This window comes from Pygoscelis adeliae, unplaced genomic scaffold, assembly GCF_000699105.1.
Source record: "Pygoscelis adeliae isolate BGI_AS28 unplaced genomic scaffold, ASM69910v1 Scaffold24, whole genome shotgun sequence".
In the NCBI taxonomy this organism is placed as follows: domain Eukaryota; kingdom Metazoa; phylum Chordata; class Aves; order Sphenisciformes; family Spheniscidae; genus Pygoscelis; species Pygoscelis adeliae.
This window is the reverse complement of record NW_008824806.1, coordinates 731,003-746,198: the sequence shown is the minus strand read 5'-3', so window position 1 is coordinate 746,198 and position 15,196 is coordinate 731,003. Positions and strand designations below refer to the sequence as shown.

Below are 15,196 nucleotides of genomic sequence, written 5' to 3'. Positions count from 1 at the left end.
GATGGGATGCCCATGGAGTCATTGCAAAGGCTGTCCTCAGTGCCCGCTGCTGTCCTGCCTCTGTGGTCCAGCAATTCACCCGGCTTTTCAATACTGGTAGTCTGCCCTATTAAAGTTAAATGCAAACTATCCACACGTGCATTTGTAGGAATGTGAATAGTTGCAATCTTTCCCACTTTAGCATTTTTAAACCAAGAGAAAACTGTGGCAAACTCTAGCTAAGTAACGTTTTCATATCTATAGCTCAACTTTCAGCAGTTTTATAATAATTCTTTCTATGGTAAAGAATGTATCTTCATGCTCCCAGAAAAAAATATCAGATATTGCATAATGCAAAATCCATATAGTCAAATTAAAATTAACACCTGGTGCCAAATAACTGTTTTGAGAGCACACATGTTTTAATACTCAGTTTGAGTAGAAAAGCTTACACCCTTCAGAGGAGATCCATTATACTCTCCATGGATTAGAATGATATACAGCATTTAGAGAGCTACATATGTGCCCTTTGCAAGGCTACGCTGCATATCCCAGGGCATTTGAGACATGTTACACAATAAAGTTAACCCTGAGCCTATCTCTGCTGGGTAATGGCCTACACCTGCCAGACATCTACGGAAAAAATAACAATATGATACTTAGATGGGATTGCTTTTAGAAGGCCTCTTGTTTTTGCAGAAGATATTTCAACATGCAGACAGTAACATTTGTAATTCAATCCTGCTGACTAGCAGAACTGAGCATCAGAATTATTTTTAAAAGAAGCTGTTGTATGCTGTTTTTCAACTTAAGTTATTACAGTCTTAATTTGCCATATTATGCATAAACAAACCTAGAGTCAAGTCTTCTTACTTAACAGTAATACTAGCTGATGGCAATGAAAGAGTATTTAAATGAATTATTTTAATGTTCATGGACCTAAGTGATCACTGACTTCCAGTATAAAGGATATATTATTTAATATATTCATTAATTAATTAACTGTTGCCTATTATCTTTGTGGAAGTACTTTGAGCTATGCTGAAACACCACATACTTTTTTGTTTTTCTCTTAAATAGAGGGACATAAATATTGTGTTTGCTTTGAGTAGGATGTCTGGGGTTGTAGTTACTGGTAATGAATGTGGTTCTCTGAAGGGTTATTTGTAAGAACATCAGAAGAGCCACATGGGTTTAAACGAAGGGTCCATCTAGTTCAGTGCTCTGTCTCCAGCAGCGGTGACAAGTGGATGCCTAGGGACCCAGGCAACATATGTAATACCTTCTGCTTCAAGCCTCCAACTATTTTCCATTCTGGGGATTTCCTGAGCTATTGGGTTTTGCCTGTTTAGCTCTTTCCACGTACATGTGGGGTTTCCCTTTGAACGTGTATTCCTCTTGCATTCACATCCTTCGGCAAGGAGTCCTATAGGTCATCACATATTGCTAGGAAGTCTTACTCTTATCTTTGCTTTGAACCTGACTCTCACTTTTGTCTTTTGATGGTGTTTAGTACTTTTATGAGAAGAGAGTAAATGGTCAGTCTCTACCCACTCATGATTCTGTATGTCTTTTTCATAGCGTTTCCACACCTACCCTACTCAGTCGTTGTATGTTACAGCCTTTTGATCATCTTTGTTACCCTTCTAGGAACCTTTTCCCGTTCTAACATGCTCTTTTTGTCATGAGGCAACCAGAACTGCACAGAGAATTCAAGGTTCGGGCAAGCCATGAATTTGTAGGACATCAGGATGTTTTCTGATTTGTTCTTTAATCTTTTTCTAATAATTCCCAAGTTTTTATTTGTTTTTTTGACTGCTGCTGAGCAGTGAGATGATATTTTCATGGAACTATCTATCATATACCGCTTTAAATTAATCTTCTTTGTTGTATTTCACCTGCCATTTTATTGCCTTGACATGCTGTCTTATAAAGTCCTTCTGCCATCCTTCATAGTCTGTCCTCATCCTTATCACCTTGAATACCTTCAGATCATCAGAAAACTTTGTCACTGGACTGCTCAGCCGCTTTTCTGACTCATCTATGGATACGTTGAACAGTAGGGATCCCAGCACAGACACCTTGCAGAACACCTGGTGATTTCTCACTATTGCAAGAACTGACCTTTTACTGCTAATGTCTGTTTGTTCTCTTTTAGTCAATTATTTATCTGTGCAAGACCTTCCCTGTCTCCTAACTGCTTGAGTGCAGGCACATAGATATACTTTCATTTCTCTTATGCTCTGGAGAAATGCTTGGTTATTAAATGAATTATTAAAATGCACAGAAACCCCAACATCCCCTCCCCCCAAAAAAAACCAAAAACAAAAATACCCCCAAACAAACCAGCACTTTATAGTCTTTGTAAAAAGAAATCCTTCTGTAATAGTGAACCATTTCCATGGTAGAAGTAGTCCCTGTATGGTGGTGTGTCCACAGTAGATTAAAGCCACACTGTATGCATACCAGCCGAGTCCCAAACAATAAAAATGAGAGGTTTCTAAGAACAACACTGAAGTCCTAAGTAGCCTCTTCTTCCTGCTGTAGAAGCTGTCTTCAAATTGCCTTTTTCTTCAGGATTATGTTGGATAAGGGTAAGATAGAATTTCAAGGACTGGGCTGATGCGTGCAAAAACCACACAGTTATATAAACCAAAAAGAGCATTTTTGCATCTAGCATCTGTTACGGCAGCACCGTAGGCTGGTAGATTAGTTCTAAGCAAACTCCAAACTTTTATTCCATAGTACCAAATGAGTTAGGAAGTGTAATTTGAGCTCCCTGTATGTCATGAGGTCAAAGTCTATTCACTTGGGCTTTGAGCAGGTGATTTGACTATCGGCCTCAGTAAAATAAAGGTCGGTCAGTGTTTAAAGTACCAAATAATTTTTCCAAGATTGTAGAGATGGGATCCAAACTTTCATGTATTACTCTGAGGTTGCAACGCAGATGTGTTTAAAGGGTTAACACTGTGGCTCAATCAGAAAGAATGCTTGGCAATAAGAGGAAGCCTGGATTAATGATAGAAAAGAATTCTTAGCATTTTATAGCAGTGGGTATTCGAGATGAGACACGGCTAATGATCAACTAAAAAGGTATTTGCAGCTGTGGTGCTACCTCTCTCCGTAATGCTAACATTAATCAAGCTTTTTCATGCAGCTTTGCAGTCCATTCTATTTTTCATTGTCCTGAATATAAAAACAGAGCTCATGCCCTAATACACTGAGTCAGAGACCATACTTCTGTGTCACCGAAAATGATCAGACCTTATTGATTTCTAAAAGCTGTACTTTCTGTACTGTGAAACAAACCCATAGCAAAGTCTTTAAAAAAGCCAGTTTCATTTTAAAGAAAAAAAAGCCTCTTGTAACCCCAAACTGTAAATACCTCTGGGATGTGAAGCACTTATCACCATGAATTAACTGCTCATATATTTTAAGTCTTGAATTACAACAAAACATCATCTGTAATTACAGCATCTCTAAGTCTAGTTTTGGAGTCAGCCATCTTGTTGAAAGACCTTGGCAGTGCGAAAAGCCAGTGAAATCGTGTAAGTCAATGTCCTAGCTGTTCTGATGCTGCCTTCGGAGTCAGAAGAAAAGCTTCATTATAGTGAAAAATTAAACATTTGACATACAAGTTATTTCCAGAATGGCTTCAATCTTTTTAAATAATGAACCCCATTGAATTTCAACTTCTCAGCAAATGTTGATTATCTAAATTCCTTAAGTAAACTGCACGTGATGCAGCTTTTGAAACATGAACATGATCTTCCCTCATGTAAACAATCCTCTGCCTTTGTTGCCTGATGCTATCACATTTGGGCGCACATCCTTCTGGATTGCAGGCCCAAGCCTATAAAATCTCGCTATCGAATATCCACCCAATCTGCAGATGCTTTATGCCTGTGCTTAACAGCCATGACTCATCCCATTAAAGTCAACAAAGTTACAGTAGTAAAGTTAAGCGTGTGTTTGCAGGAATAGGCCCAAATTCTCAGAAGTATTTAGGTAACTTAAGATGCAGAGAGATGACTAGTAGGGGAATTTCATACCGGTGTGACTAATCTCCCTAAGATCTCCTAAAATCAAGAGAGAGAGAGAGGGCTCTTGCAAAGGGGCTTCAGGACAACTAAATTAGGCTCCTGTTTTGGAACATCTTCCAGAGAAGCCCCCAGCTCTCCCTGTCGTTTAAGAGGTGCTTTGAGTGCTCTGTCCTGGACACCTGGCTCCTGCAGAAATCGGCAGAAGCCAGATCTCGAGGTGCCTAGCCACGTCTTGCAAAGAGCCTGTCTGTAGCAATAGCCACCTCGCCAGCTCTGGGAATCGAGGTCCACGTACCTGTAGCTCTGTAGAGCTGCTCACAACGCAACCTGCGCCTGCCATCATAGCTTTGCACTCTAATGGCCCCACATGCATCAAGACCAGATACTGCTGACACAGGATAAAGTTTACATTTCAAACTGAAGGACCAAAGTGAAAATAAATGGAAATACCTTTGACTTTTGAAGGCCTGGAGTTTTAAGATTCTTTTAAAAAGACGTCGTAGATAAAATTCTTTCTTAAATGTACAGGGCTGACTAAATGACCCATCTTCATTTTTTACGGTTGATTTACAAATATCTGAAATTAAAGGACTATTAAACATGCAATGACTCCTTCATATTTTAATAAATACGATGTATTTTGAGGATCCTCCAACAGCCATGATTTTGCTGTGTTAAATAAAGTAGATTTTATAGCGCCTTAATCAGATCATGATGGAACATTATGCAAAATATTATGCAATGTAATGCAAAGTAATTAATGCAAGCAGAAAAGTGGTAGGAACATGAGACCGCTGAGCAGCATGCATTTGTGGCACACGCTGCCTGCTGATTTTCCCAATTTCTTGCTTTCTTAGATAGTGGTTTCCCGTTCAGAACCCACAGCTCCACATGTCAGCTTTCAGCTAGACTCCCACCCCATCTCTCCTCAAGTCGTTGTCGAGAATTCATTAGATGATGGCTATACCCTGGTAGTGACTGGGAAAAAGGTGAGTGGTTCATAATCTAATCCTTCTGTGCACTGTATAAACCTGCTGTCAGAGCAGCAACTTTCAGTAAGAGCAACTATTCACACTGCTGCTTTATGTTCTGTGTCCTCCCAGCCTTGCCATTCCCTTGGGAACACTGGAGGGGCAAGTTTCCGCCAAGATTTTTTTTTTCTCTATTAAACAAACCAACGGCCTAATATTAAGAAATGTTTAAATAATGTAAGAGCTGTGATATAAACCAACAAAAGCCAGGAAATGCAAATTTTAAGGCTGAAACCCTGTCCTTAATTCAAGTGCTTGCAAAGAAAAAACACACAATGGCTTAAGGAAAGAATGGTGCTCACAGTTTCCTGGCTTTTATTGGTTTGTGTCATAACATTATAACTTTTTAAGGAGGGGGGTGTGTGCAAGAGTTACGTGGGTGTGTTTAAAATCGGGAGTCAGCGTTCATAGTAAGGTTTGAAGATTGCTTTAGCATGTAGTCTACAAAGGGTTAATAAAAGATGAAGAGCTGTCATAAATATTCTATTGTCATAAGTAGATACGCATTGTAGAATGGGTTTAAAACATCAGCAGATAATATTACAGATAATCCTAAACCATAATCGTAAGCAATAATTTGACCCCTTGAGTTCTATAAGAATTTACTGAAATACATCAGCCATTAGTAAAGACGGTTATTAATCATTTGCTAGAAATGTATGAGATATTTATAAGAGTAATCTTCAAGAAAATGTCCAAAATAAGTTTAAGGAAGGTACTGAAGTGTGAAGAAGTATGATGTACTTATACAGTAATGTAATTATATACTAATTTTAATATTTTGACTAAAAATAATTCTTATATATTTGGAGTGACTATTATCATAACTATCCTGATATTTTAAATAAGATACGTTTTAATTCATATTTTAGGTATAGTATAGGTTTTTTGATGATAGGTGTTAAAAAACAAGTACATGGGCAGTCACGTGCTGTAAGTGTGTCACAGATATTAATACAGCCTTGCCAAAGTTGAAATAGCCATCATGCCTATTTTTACAAATGTATGAACTAAGACATACTGAGATACACTGTTTTTTCCAAGAACTGGTGCGGAATTGGGAAGAGCACACTGCTGTTTTCTTTTTCCATCAGCAAAAAATGCTATCTTGCTGTAAACACCAGATGCTGGTAGTAACTGTATATAACATTAAGATGCCTTTAGGGTTTCTCCCAAGCGAATTTAAAATCACGTCAATTAAATTACTTATAAGATCCTATAATTACTGAGCTAAAGAGAAGTCGAACCGCAGCTTGCACATCTGAAATCTGAGTAGCACCGCAGCGCATTGCATAAATAGAGACTCTCCTTGCCGCTTAGCGTATGTATTAAAAGGATCTTGTGCATGATGTCTTTCCATCGACAGATAACGAAGATCCCGCTGAAGGGGCCAGGCTGCCATCACTTCAGGTCCTGCAGCCAGTGCCTGCTGGCGCCTCCCTTCATGCAGTGTGGCTGGTGCAGCCAGCAGTGCCTCAGGTCTCCCGAGTGCCCCGGCGGCACCTGGACCCAGGAGACCTGCTTGCCTAGGGTTTATGAGGTAAAACGGTGGATTTCTCATATTTATCTCTGAGGGAAGAATGTTGTCTGCGCTCTGCGGACATTTTCTGTTTATTTTTATGCAGTTATGATAAATGAAGTGTCTGCTCTCCTCAACTTCCCCTCGGCCTCAGTGTCCGCAAAGCCTCTGGCTGGATGCACGTACTCTCCCTGAATGCTGCGGGCTCAGGTGCTCCCAGTGGACGGGTCTGTCTGATCATCCTGGCTTGCCACAGGAGAGCTTCGGCCCTGCAAAGCGCTCGTGGTGGGGAAACAACATGGGTCTGAGCCAGCCTGGCAGGGGTCTGATGGGAAAGGCCGGTCACAAAAAGGAGCACCCTTCCTCTCAGACCCCTCTCAAAGGGAAGAGGTGGAGGAAAGCACCTCCCGCACGCAGCTGCCACAGCCTGACTCAACGCAGGAGGTCTCCGGCCCCCGCTCCTCATCCATCCCCATGCTGGCTCCAGCATTGGAGGAATGGGTGGTGTTTCCCTGGGAGGAAAAGTCCCTCTCTCCCTTACCTAAGCTCCGCGACAGAGCTGTCAACCAAAACACCACCCCAGGGGAGATGTTTTTTCCTAACGTCCCTCCCTGGCTCCTTGTTCCCATGGGTCCACTCGCCACTGAGGGGGACGACGCTGTAGCTGCACCCCTCCCTGGGACGGGGACAGCCGGAGGCTGCTGCCAGCCGGCCAAAGCCCATCAAGGCTGTGCGACAATGAAACCGCACAGACGAGCAGAGAGCTGCACTGGTGCGTTCCTGTTTTAATTTAGCTATGGTTAACACAAGATTCGTACTGGCCGGCTGTACATGTAACCGAATCATCCTCTGTGAAGTGTGACATAGCTGTGAAGGCAGAGGTTTACAGGGCAGTTAACGGACTAGAAAACTGAGGGAAGGACAAGCATAAAACTTTCTGGTAGCACTTATACCCATTTATTTTCCTTACTGCATTTAAACTACACTGTGTAGTTAAAAACACGTTTTCCTTTATGGGCATACAGCTTATAAACGGAGATGAAAATTTGACATGCTAAACTCTCTGAGAGAAAGGAAGACAAAAGGTTTTTTTAAATAAATAATGTATTTCTTTCAACCAGGCAGATGATTTCATGGACAACAACTTTTTAAGGAGTAGACAGGCAAAACTGCTAAAAATCTAGAAACAAATCTAGAAACACATGTTTACAGGGGTTTTTTCTTTTCCATGTTCACCTTTCAGATACAAAATTTAGGACTAACACAGACAAAATTCAGTGAACAAACAATGAAGCATTATAGGAATCAAACCCAAAATGGATGGAAGGCGGGGGGGTATTTGCCTTGCCTTCTAGTGCCATTTACCTTTGGGCAAAGGAGATGTAAAAAACCTGCTAACGCAGAATGTGAATAGTTTACTTTCCCTTTATACAAGAACACATTTATTTCAAAAAGGCTGTATTAGATGATCAAATAGTCCTTTCTGGCCTTAGTTTGTATGAGACTATGAATCACCAATTCAAAGGGTTACCCTGAGAATTAGTCCTGATACATTTTTATATACCTCTGCAGGACCAAGCTACTCACACCTATACTGCACGGCTTGTTTTGTCTTTCCTAGAGCTCAAGCACAAGTAGCATCCCTTCATATTTTTTCTTGGCAAACTTTCTGGCAGTGGCTGTATATTGCCACATCTCCAAAAAGATTTCTAAGGCTCTGAACTGCTTAGTTTCTGATTTTTGGAGGTGCTGATCTCATATAGCCCTCTTTAATTTCAATCATGAGTGTGTGCACTCACCAGTTTTAAGAAGCAAGCGCCCGGAGCCCATGCAGAGATGCTTAGACCGAGAGGTGCGTCCCCAAGGCCACCTCTGCAGTCCCTGTGAGGCCACAGGGAGGACTCATCCAGGGGAGCGCGCCTTGCATGTGGGGCAGTGGGAGCAGGCGTGGGGCCGGTCGGGTGCTTCCCTTCCCCATGTTGCTCAGCCCTGCCTGCTCAGCAGAAGCCCAGTCTACCCCTGTAATGAATATGGATCTGTGGCACTGATGGATCTTGAAGTGAATCTCAAATTACAGTGTGTCCACGTTGGTAGAAGTTGCTTCTAGAAGGCTTGTAAGGAAAAAAAATGCGTCTGAGTACTTAAATCCCTTTGGATTGCTAGCTGTTAAGACAGATTTCATGCTCTACTGGACCATGACATTTAACATTATTACTGAAAGAAATATAAAACAGATTATTCATCATCTTCTGATCTGTCTTTAAACCCACATGCATAAAATATGAGAAACAAGCTTGTTTTGTTCCTAACAAACAGAGGATGACCTGCTTTGCATAGTATCTGAAATTCAGTCTGAACCCTTCCTAATATTTTGCAGCTTTCAGAGGGACAGATTGCTTGAGATATGTCATATGATCGCTTTAACCTGAGGGGAACACAGAGCTTCTCCGAGGGCCTGGTCCAATGGACGTTAGCTAAGTCTTCAACAAAGTTTCCCAGGTTATTACACAGAGTGGTGCACAATGGAAAAAAAAATGAGATTTTTCCCCTCATGAGGGATGGCAGAGAAGAAACTGGCCCGTTTTCTTTTCCTGTGGAGTCCTGCAGATCCTTCGTCTCTCTGCCCTGCTTTAAGCACTTTTCATTGGAGCTGTGCGTGGCAGGGAGCAGCCCCGCACCCCAGCCCCGCGGGGAGCGCAGAGCTCCGGCTCTGCCCCGGCATCCCCGCTGCTACGGACAGTGCAGCAGGGCTGGCACTGGGACACGTCCCCACCACAGCCCGGCTCCCACCCCACACCTCAGCGCCCTACCCCACTCCCATCCACCGCCTCTGCCAGCGACGAGGCATGTTTTGTCAGCCTGGACAAGCGGTGCTAGAGGAAAGCCGGGGGACTGGAGGGAGTCTCCTCGGAGATCACTTGGTGCTGGAACAAATTGCAGGCGTCTGCGTACGACGTTCAGGTCGCGCTGAAAGGTGAACGGCATAAAAGAAGAAATAAATTGGTCTCCCTTTTGATTCTTTGTTGTGGTTAAAAACCTGACATGCTTTGTTGTTGTTTTTAAAGTGAGTCATTTTAGCTGGCTTTTGTCTCAGACATATCAAGAACATCAGGCCTTCTGCTGCCTGTTTAGGTTGGAGGTTTTGCTGGAAATTTTACATGTGGCCTGTATGTGTTCTTGCCTCTTAATTAAAATGAATGGGCCGTTGAAACTTTAATAAATAGATACTTTCTTCCAACAATTTATAAAGTATGTGAGCGGATATTAGCATAATGGCTGTCAACATAAACAAAAGGAAGACACAGTGCTTTAAAGTTTTCCAAAAAGAAAAAGAAAAGTTAACTTTCTCTCCCTTAACCCAAAGTCCAGAGAGCAGCAGGGACAAGCAGAATGGTAGGCCTTGCAGCAGGACTTGCTCCATGTTATCAGTGGAGTTTCCTTGCTGTAGAGAACTTTTGAATCCTGAATTTTGTAGCTTTTATAACTGATTTGGGTTTTGCTTACTTTCTGTTACTACCTGCGCAATGTAAGCACACAGAACGTGCCTACGTATACCTCAGTTCAAAGTCCAGGAGGTTCACTATTCATTCCTGTCGACTCTCCCAAGAACAAGTCTGGGAAACCACGTTTGACTTTCAGAGGTTTCATCGTACAGAACAAATGGAACAAAACTTAAGACATGAATAAAAACACTCTGGGGGAATTTCTGCAGAACTTAAATACAAAAGTTTAAGATTCAGTTTATTCTTTGCTATCTACTTATCTACTGCCTCCTAAATTTGCTGGCAGAAGGTAGTAAATACTTTTACTCCTCTTCAATTAAGGCACATGGGCTGCTATCTCAAGTCTCTTTTGGCAGATAAGATCACTCAAAACCAGTTAAGTGCCTTCGGTTTTTACTCTGTATGGCTTTGTGAAGCCTGATTTTAACGCCCTTATTTTGCTAACTTATGGATTACATTTCAAACTCTTCAAATGCCACACGTCAATGCATTATTGTACAAAACGTCGAGACATCCTGTACTCCCACTGAGCAGTTTCAGTTTCTGCTAGGGTTTTGTTACTGCTAAAATAGATAGTGTGCTGAGATATTAAGTAGAGTGGAAAACTAGGATCTGAAGTCCATCCAGATTTTGAAGAAAAAAACCCAAAGAAATAAGGGAAAGTTAAACTTGGGAATAGCACAGACTCCACGGGGTACAGTACTGCTCCACGCTCTTAGCTGCAGTGTTGTGTGTCAGGGGGCTGTGCGAGCACCACTCCTTTTTTATGGGATTTGTGCAAAAGTACTGCTCCCGCATAGGCTCCCTCTTCTTTGCTCATTGAGAGCTGATTCAAAGCTCATTAAAATAGGAAAGATTCCTACTGGCTTCAGTGCATTTTAGATCAGACTCTTTGTCTGGTTTCTAATGGAGGCAGTAAATTTCCCTGTATAGAATATATGGTATAATTCTTTTGAAGTATTCTTCAGCTACCTTTCTATCTGCAATAGTTCATTTCTGAGAGTCTTGAAGTATAGCTACAAGAGAGTTGAAAAGAAATGTGCTGTCTTACTGGATTTCCAGATGAAATAATAGCCAAGTATCTCTCAAACACTTTCCTTTCAGCTTGAAAATGAAGTCGAGTCCTTTGAAAGGCACAGCTGTATTGCATTTTAGGGGCAAAATTACTATCACTAAAGCATTAAGACTAAGACATTTAGGCACTATGACCACAAGTATAAATTCAGTCTTTCGTTCTCTGTTGTTTGTGCAGTGATACTGGTATGTTTGCAAAATTATGCAGTATTGTTAAAAGTCCCCATAAACCCTGAACCAATGCCTTTCTGATTTTTTTTTTTTTTTTTACTGGCAGTACTGACCAGTACTTTTACTGAGTTTTGTAAGACTTCTATAGTGTTCCTACATTTTTCCCACCATTGTTATATTTTACAGGACAATTTACAATATACAGAAAAAAAAGCATTTCCTTTGTAGATTGTCTCTGTGTTTCTGAGGGGTAGTTTATTTTTAACTCGGAATTAGAGGTGACCAAATGTAAAAGATTTAAGGAAAGAATAGCAGAAGTCATGTTAACTTTATCACAGCCAACGCAAAATCGGATTATGGTGTCTTTGAAGCTACTTCACTCTGAACCTGACTTTCATCAAGCTGACAAAAAATGGTCATTTTGGGGCTCTTTTGTGTTCAGCATTCAGCTTCTAACAAAATAAGTACATTGTATGTTTAACATGCCAGAAATAAGATGTGAAAGACAAGAATGGTAGGATTTAAAAGACTATTACAATGCACAGCTTGTTCAGTGCCCCTAAACACTATCTTTCAAAGCTTTTCACTATAGGTTTTGTTATTTATTGCTACTGTCAGAGAAAGCTCATAATGTGACAAATGAAAGGTGAAGAACAATTAAGATGAATGGTAGGACATAGTCTACCAGAAGAAATGCTTTCCTAAAATTATTCCTTTGCACATTCTTTAACTCCATTTGAAGTTCAAGAAAACCTGATGTAACTAACACAATATTTTTTTAACAGATTCTCCCAAGTAGCGCTCCCTTAGAAGGCGGGACAAAACTGACACTATGTGGATGGGACTTTGGATTCAGCAAAAATAATAGATTTGAATTAAAAAATACAGTAGTCCATATCGGAGGACAAATTTGTGCTCTGGAAGCAAAGTCTAGCAACAAAAACAAGTAAGAAACCTAAAATATTAGTTTCCTTTTATACAGACGTTCTTTATGTGGTATGGATTTTTTTATGATATAAACATTCCATCTATAAGTGTCATCTCCGATTCTGAAATTTCAAACAGGAAACTATCCCTTGGTTTGATAAGCCTCCCAAGAAAAAAAGTGCTCGAAATGGAGATCAAATAAATCTAGTTAATGCCCATAGCTCCTGCAGCAGCTTTTTCTGGTTTGCCTGCGAAATGCTGTTCAACATCTGTGGGAGCTGGCAAGAATGAAACTATTCAAAGGTTTGAAAAGGGGGCAGGTTCCTTTGGCCAGGATCCTGCTGGGCTCAGTTATATCACCTCCATCTTCCTGATCTGTGAAGCTGCTGGAGAGAAATGTGAGAAGACGCAGGTATTTCGTCATCCAGAGGCTTATGACCCTCAACTGCACCTCTCCTCTTCCTCCTCAGAAATAAGTATTTGAGACAGTGGGATAATGGCTTAAGTTTAAGACAGAGGTTATTCCGGTTGTTGTCTTGAAGAAATAGGAAGTTCAATGAATATCCTCTCTCAGTTCAAAGCATATGACTATCTACTACCAAAGCAATCTGCAAATCATGGCACGGCTTCCCTATTCGTACATACAGCAGCAAAAAGATCACCCTCCAGAAGTATTGAACACTCCCCTAACTGCTATTCTGAACAGTCTTAATGCAAACAAAATGATTTAAGGAGACTAGCTCATATATGAGACTGCGTAAATGTAATGTAATACATTGACACATGCTGCCACAAAAGTTCAAGTTTAATTTTTGGTAATATTTAAATTTATACAACAAACTTGTGTATATGATACATTTTTTCTAATCCTGTTGTCTGCCAAAATTTGGCACTAAAGGAAAATTCCAAAAAACAACTCAGCCATTGAATGGGAGGTATTTGTTTTCTCTAGCATGCTTCTTTTTTTCTGAAATTTATTTGATATACTGAAATTATTTTCTCTGGCCAAGTATGAACACCACAGTGTTTGTGTTTAGTATTAAAGATGACCACAGTTCTTTTAGCTGTTATTTCTGAAATGTCCCTGACGCGCATAGACTGATGATTTGTTTAGTATGGATCCTCCATTATTGTGAGTTTGAAGTGGTTCTATTTTAATACAAAAAATCAAGCCAGAAAAAAAATGTAATCCCATCTTTTTCCTTGTTTTCCAAAGGCTGGAATGCACAGTTCCTGCTGCAAAAAATCCAAGTTTTAATATATCCAGTAGTGTTTCTGTTGGACATGTCAAAACACTATTCAATACATTTTCATACGTGGTAAGCACTATGATTAAAACTTTATTGTCAAAATTAGCTTCAGTATTAACTGGAAGGAGACTCCTCATGAGTCCAATCCAGTATGGTAATTCTGTATTCCTGTTTGCTTTATTATTACTTCATGGAAATGCTAATAAATGTTTTAAGATTCTTCCTCTTCACATTTTGAAAATAATTTAACAGTCCACTGTTCTTATTTTTACCCTCCCTCAGAATCCTGTAATAACAAGCATCTCTCCCACCTATGGCCCCAAATCTGGAGGAACATTGCTAACTGTAGCTGGAAAATACCTAAACAGTGGAAAATCCAGAAGGATTTTTGTTGGTGAGAAACCATGCACCTTGAAAAGGTAATGTACTTACTAAAAAGTGATGCCTTTAATATTGAAATGGCTTGATTAAAATGTCTTGGAGTAAAAAAACCACAAACGTGCATTGCTCTCCTCTCCTCGTGTTACATATCAGAGAACTGATACCGCAATAAGCATTCAGTTCTGGATTACATCCTGAGTTTAAGAAGTCTGAAAGGTTCCTAGAAGGGACTACGGTTCCCTAGAAGACTTGTTTATTCTGTAATGCCTTCATTAACCTCATTAAAGGGTTGCATGGAGAAGTAGCAAATCAGCTTCTAATGGACTACAAACTGCCCATTTCCCATCATTTTTGTCACCCTGACTCCCACACACTCAGCCCTCTCTCTTGTATTAGCAAGAGCTGCTGTTCATGCAGCAGCTGCCAGTGACGTCCAGTGGGTGGAGGTTACCATTTCCTATTGGTTTGTTTGGTGGAAACATGACCAGTGTGGCAATGTGTATCCCGTGCAGATGAGCAACTATTTTTGCGGTACTATCAGTGAACAGCCTCCAAACTAGAGGCAGCATCAGTTTGGGACATTTCCTGGTATATATAAACTTGTTTTGAGGATTAAGCCAGAATTTCTTGTGGCTCTGTACTGGATCCAGTAGGCGCTCAGTCAAGAATCTTTGACATGCTCTGTGTGGAAATGCCTTCAATCCCAGCTGAATAAAAATGTTAAATACCAAGCACAGATTCTCTGCTATGGGCAGACAGGCATTCTGAATTTGGTAGCCATTCTACCATGGCGCAAATCCTGTTTGGTCCTGTTTTCAGGTACACCAGGGTGGCTCCAGAATTGTCACCTCTGTGGCCAAGGGCAGAATCTGGCCCACTGTGTTCCAGGAACAGGAAGTCCAGTAATTCCTCTAAATTTTGAGCCTCTCCTAATGGTTATGGAAAGTCACAGTGGTGAAACATCACACTTGCGGAGAACGTGGGGAAGCAATAGCCTATTAGTTAATGTCAGACTCAAAGTCAGGAGAGCTAAATTTTAGTCTTTGCTGCTAAATGATTTATTGTATGCTCTTGATCAAATCAGCTAAGTCTGACTAAATCAAGAAAGGGATTTAGGTATTCAAGTCTGATATTTAATCACTACCAAGATCTTCAGCACTTCTGTTCAGTGGCTACTTAATAGTTTAGGGTGGCATTTATTGATGTCATCGTCTCAGCTGGTCAACTAATGGACAAATATGTAAACCTTTTGGAAATTATTCATCTGATCCATTTGAGACATTTAGTGGGGGTGAGATGACAGCCAGCTCAGAGGCAG

At 40.6% G+C, this 15,196-nt stretch overlaps 1 protein-coding gene across 1 annotated transcript in view; it reads left to right on the top strand.

The window, feature by feature from the left end:
• The window catches only part of MET (MET proto-oncogene, receptor tyrosine kinase), a 71,813-nt gene that overhangs the window by 22,310 nt on the left and 34,307 nt on the right, over nucleotides 1-15,196 (top strand). The window contains exons 3-7 of the mRNA XM_009324057.1: nucleotides 4,880-5,011; nucleotides 6,420-6,593; nucleotides 12,106-12,266; nucleotides 13,464-13,566; nucleotides 13,780-13,916. Coding sequence (XP_009322332.1) covers nucleotides 4,880-5,011; nucleotides 6,420-6,593; nucleotides 12,106-12,266; nucleotides 13,464-13,566; nucleotides 13,780-13,916 — 707 coding nt within the window. The remainder of the gene's footprint in view (nucleotides 1-4,879; nucleotides 5,012-6,419; nucleotides 6,594-12,105; nucleotides 12,267-13,463; nucleotides 13,567-13,779; nucleotides 13,917-15,196) is intronic.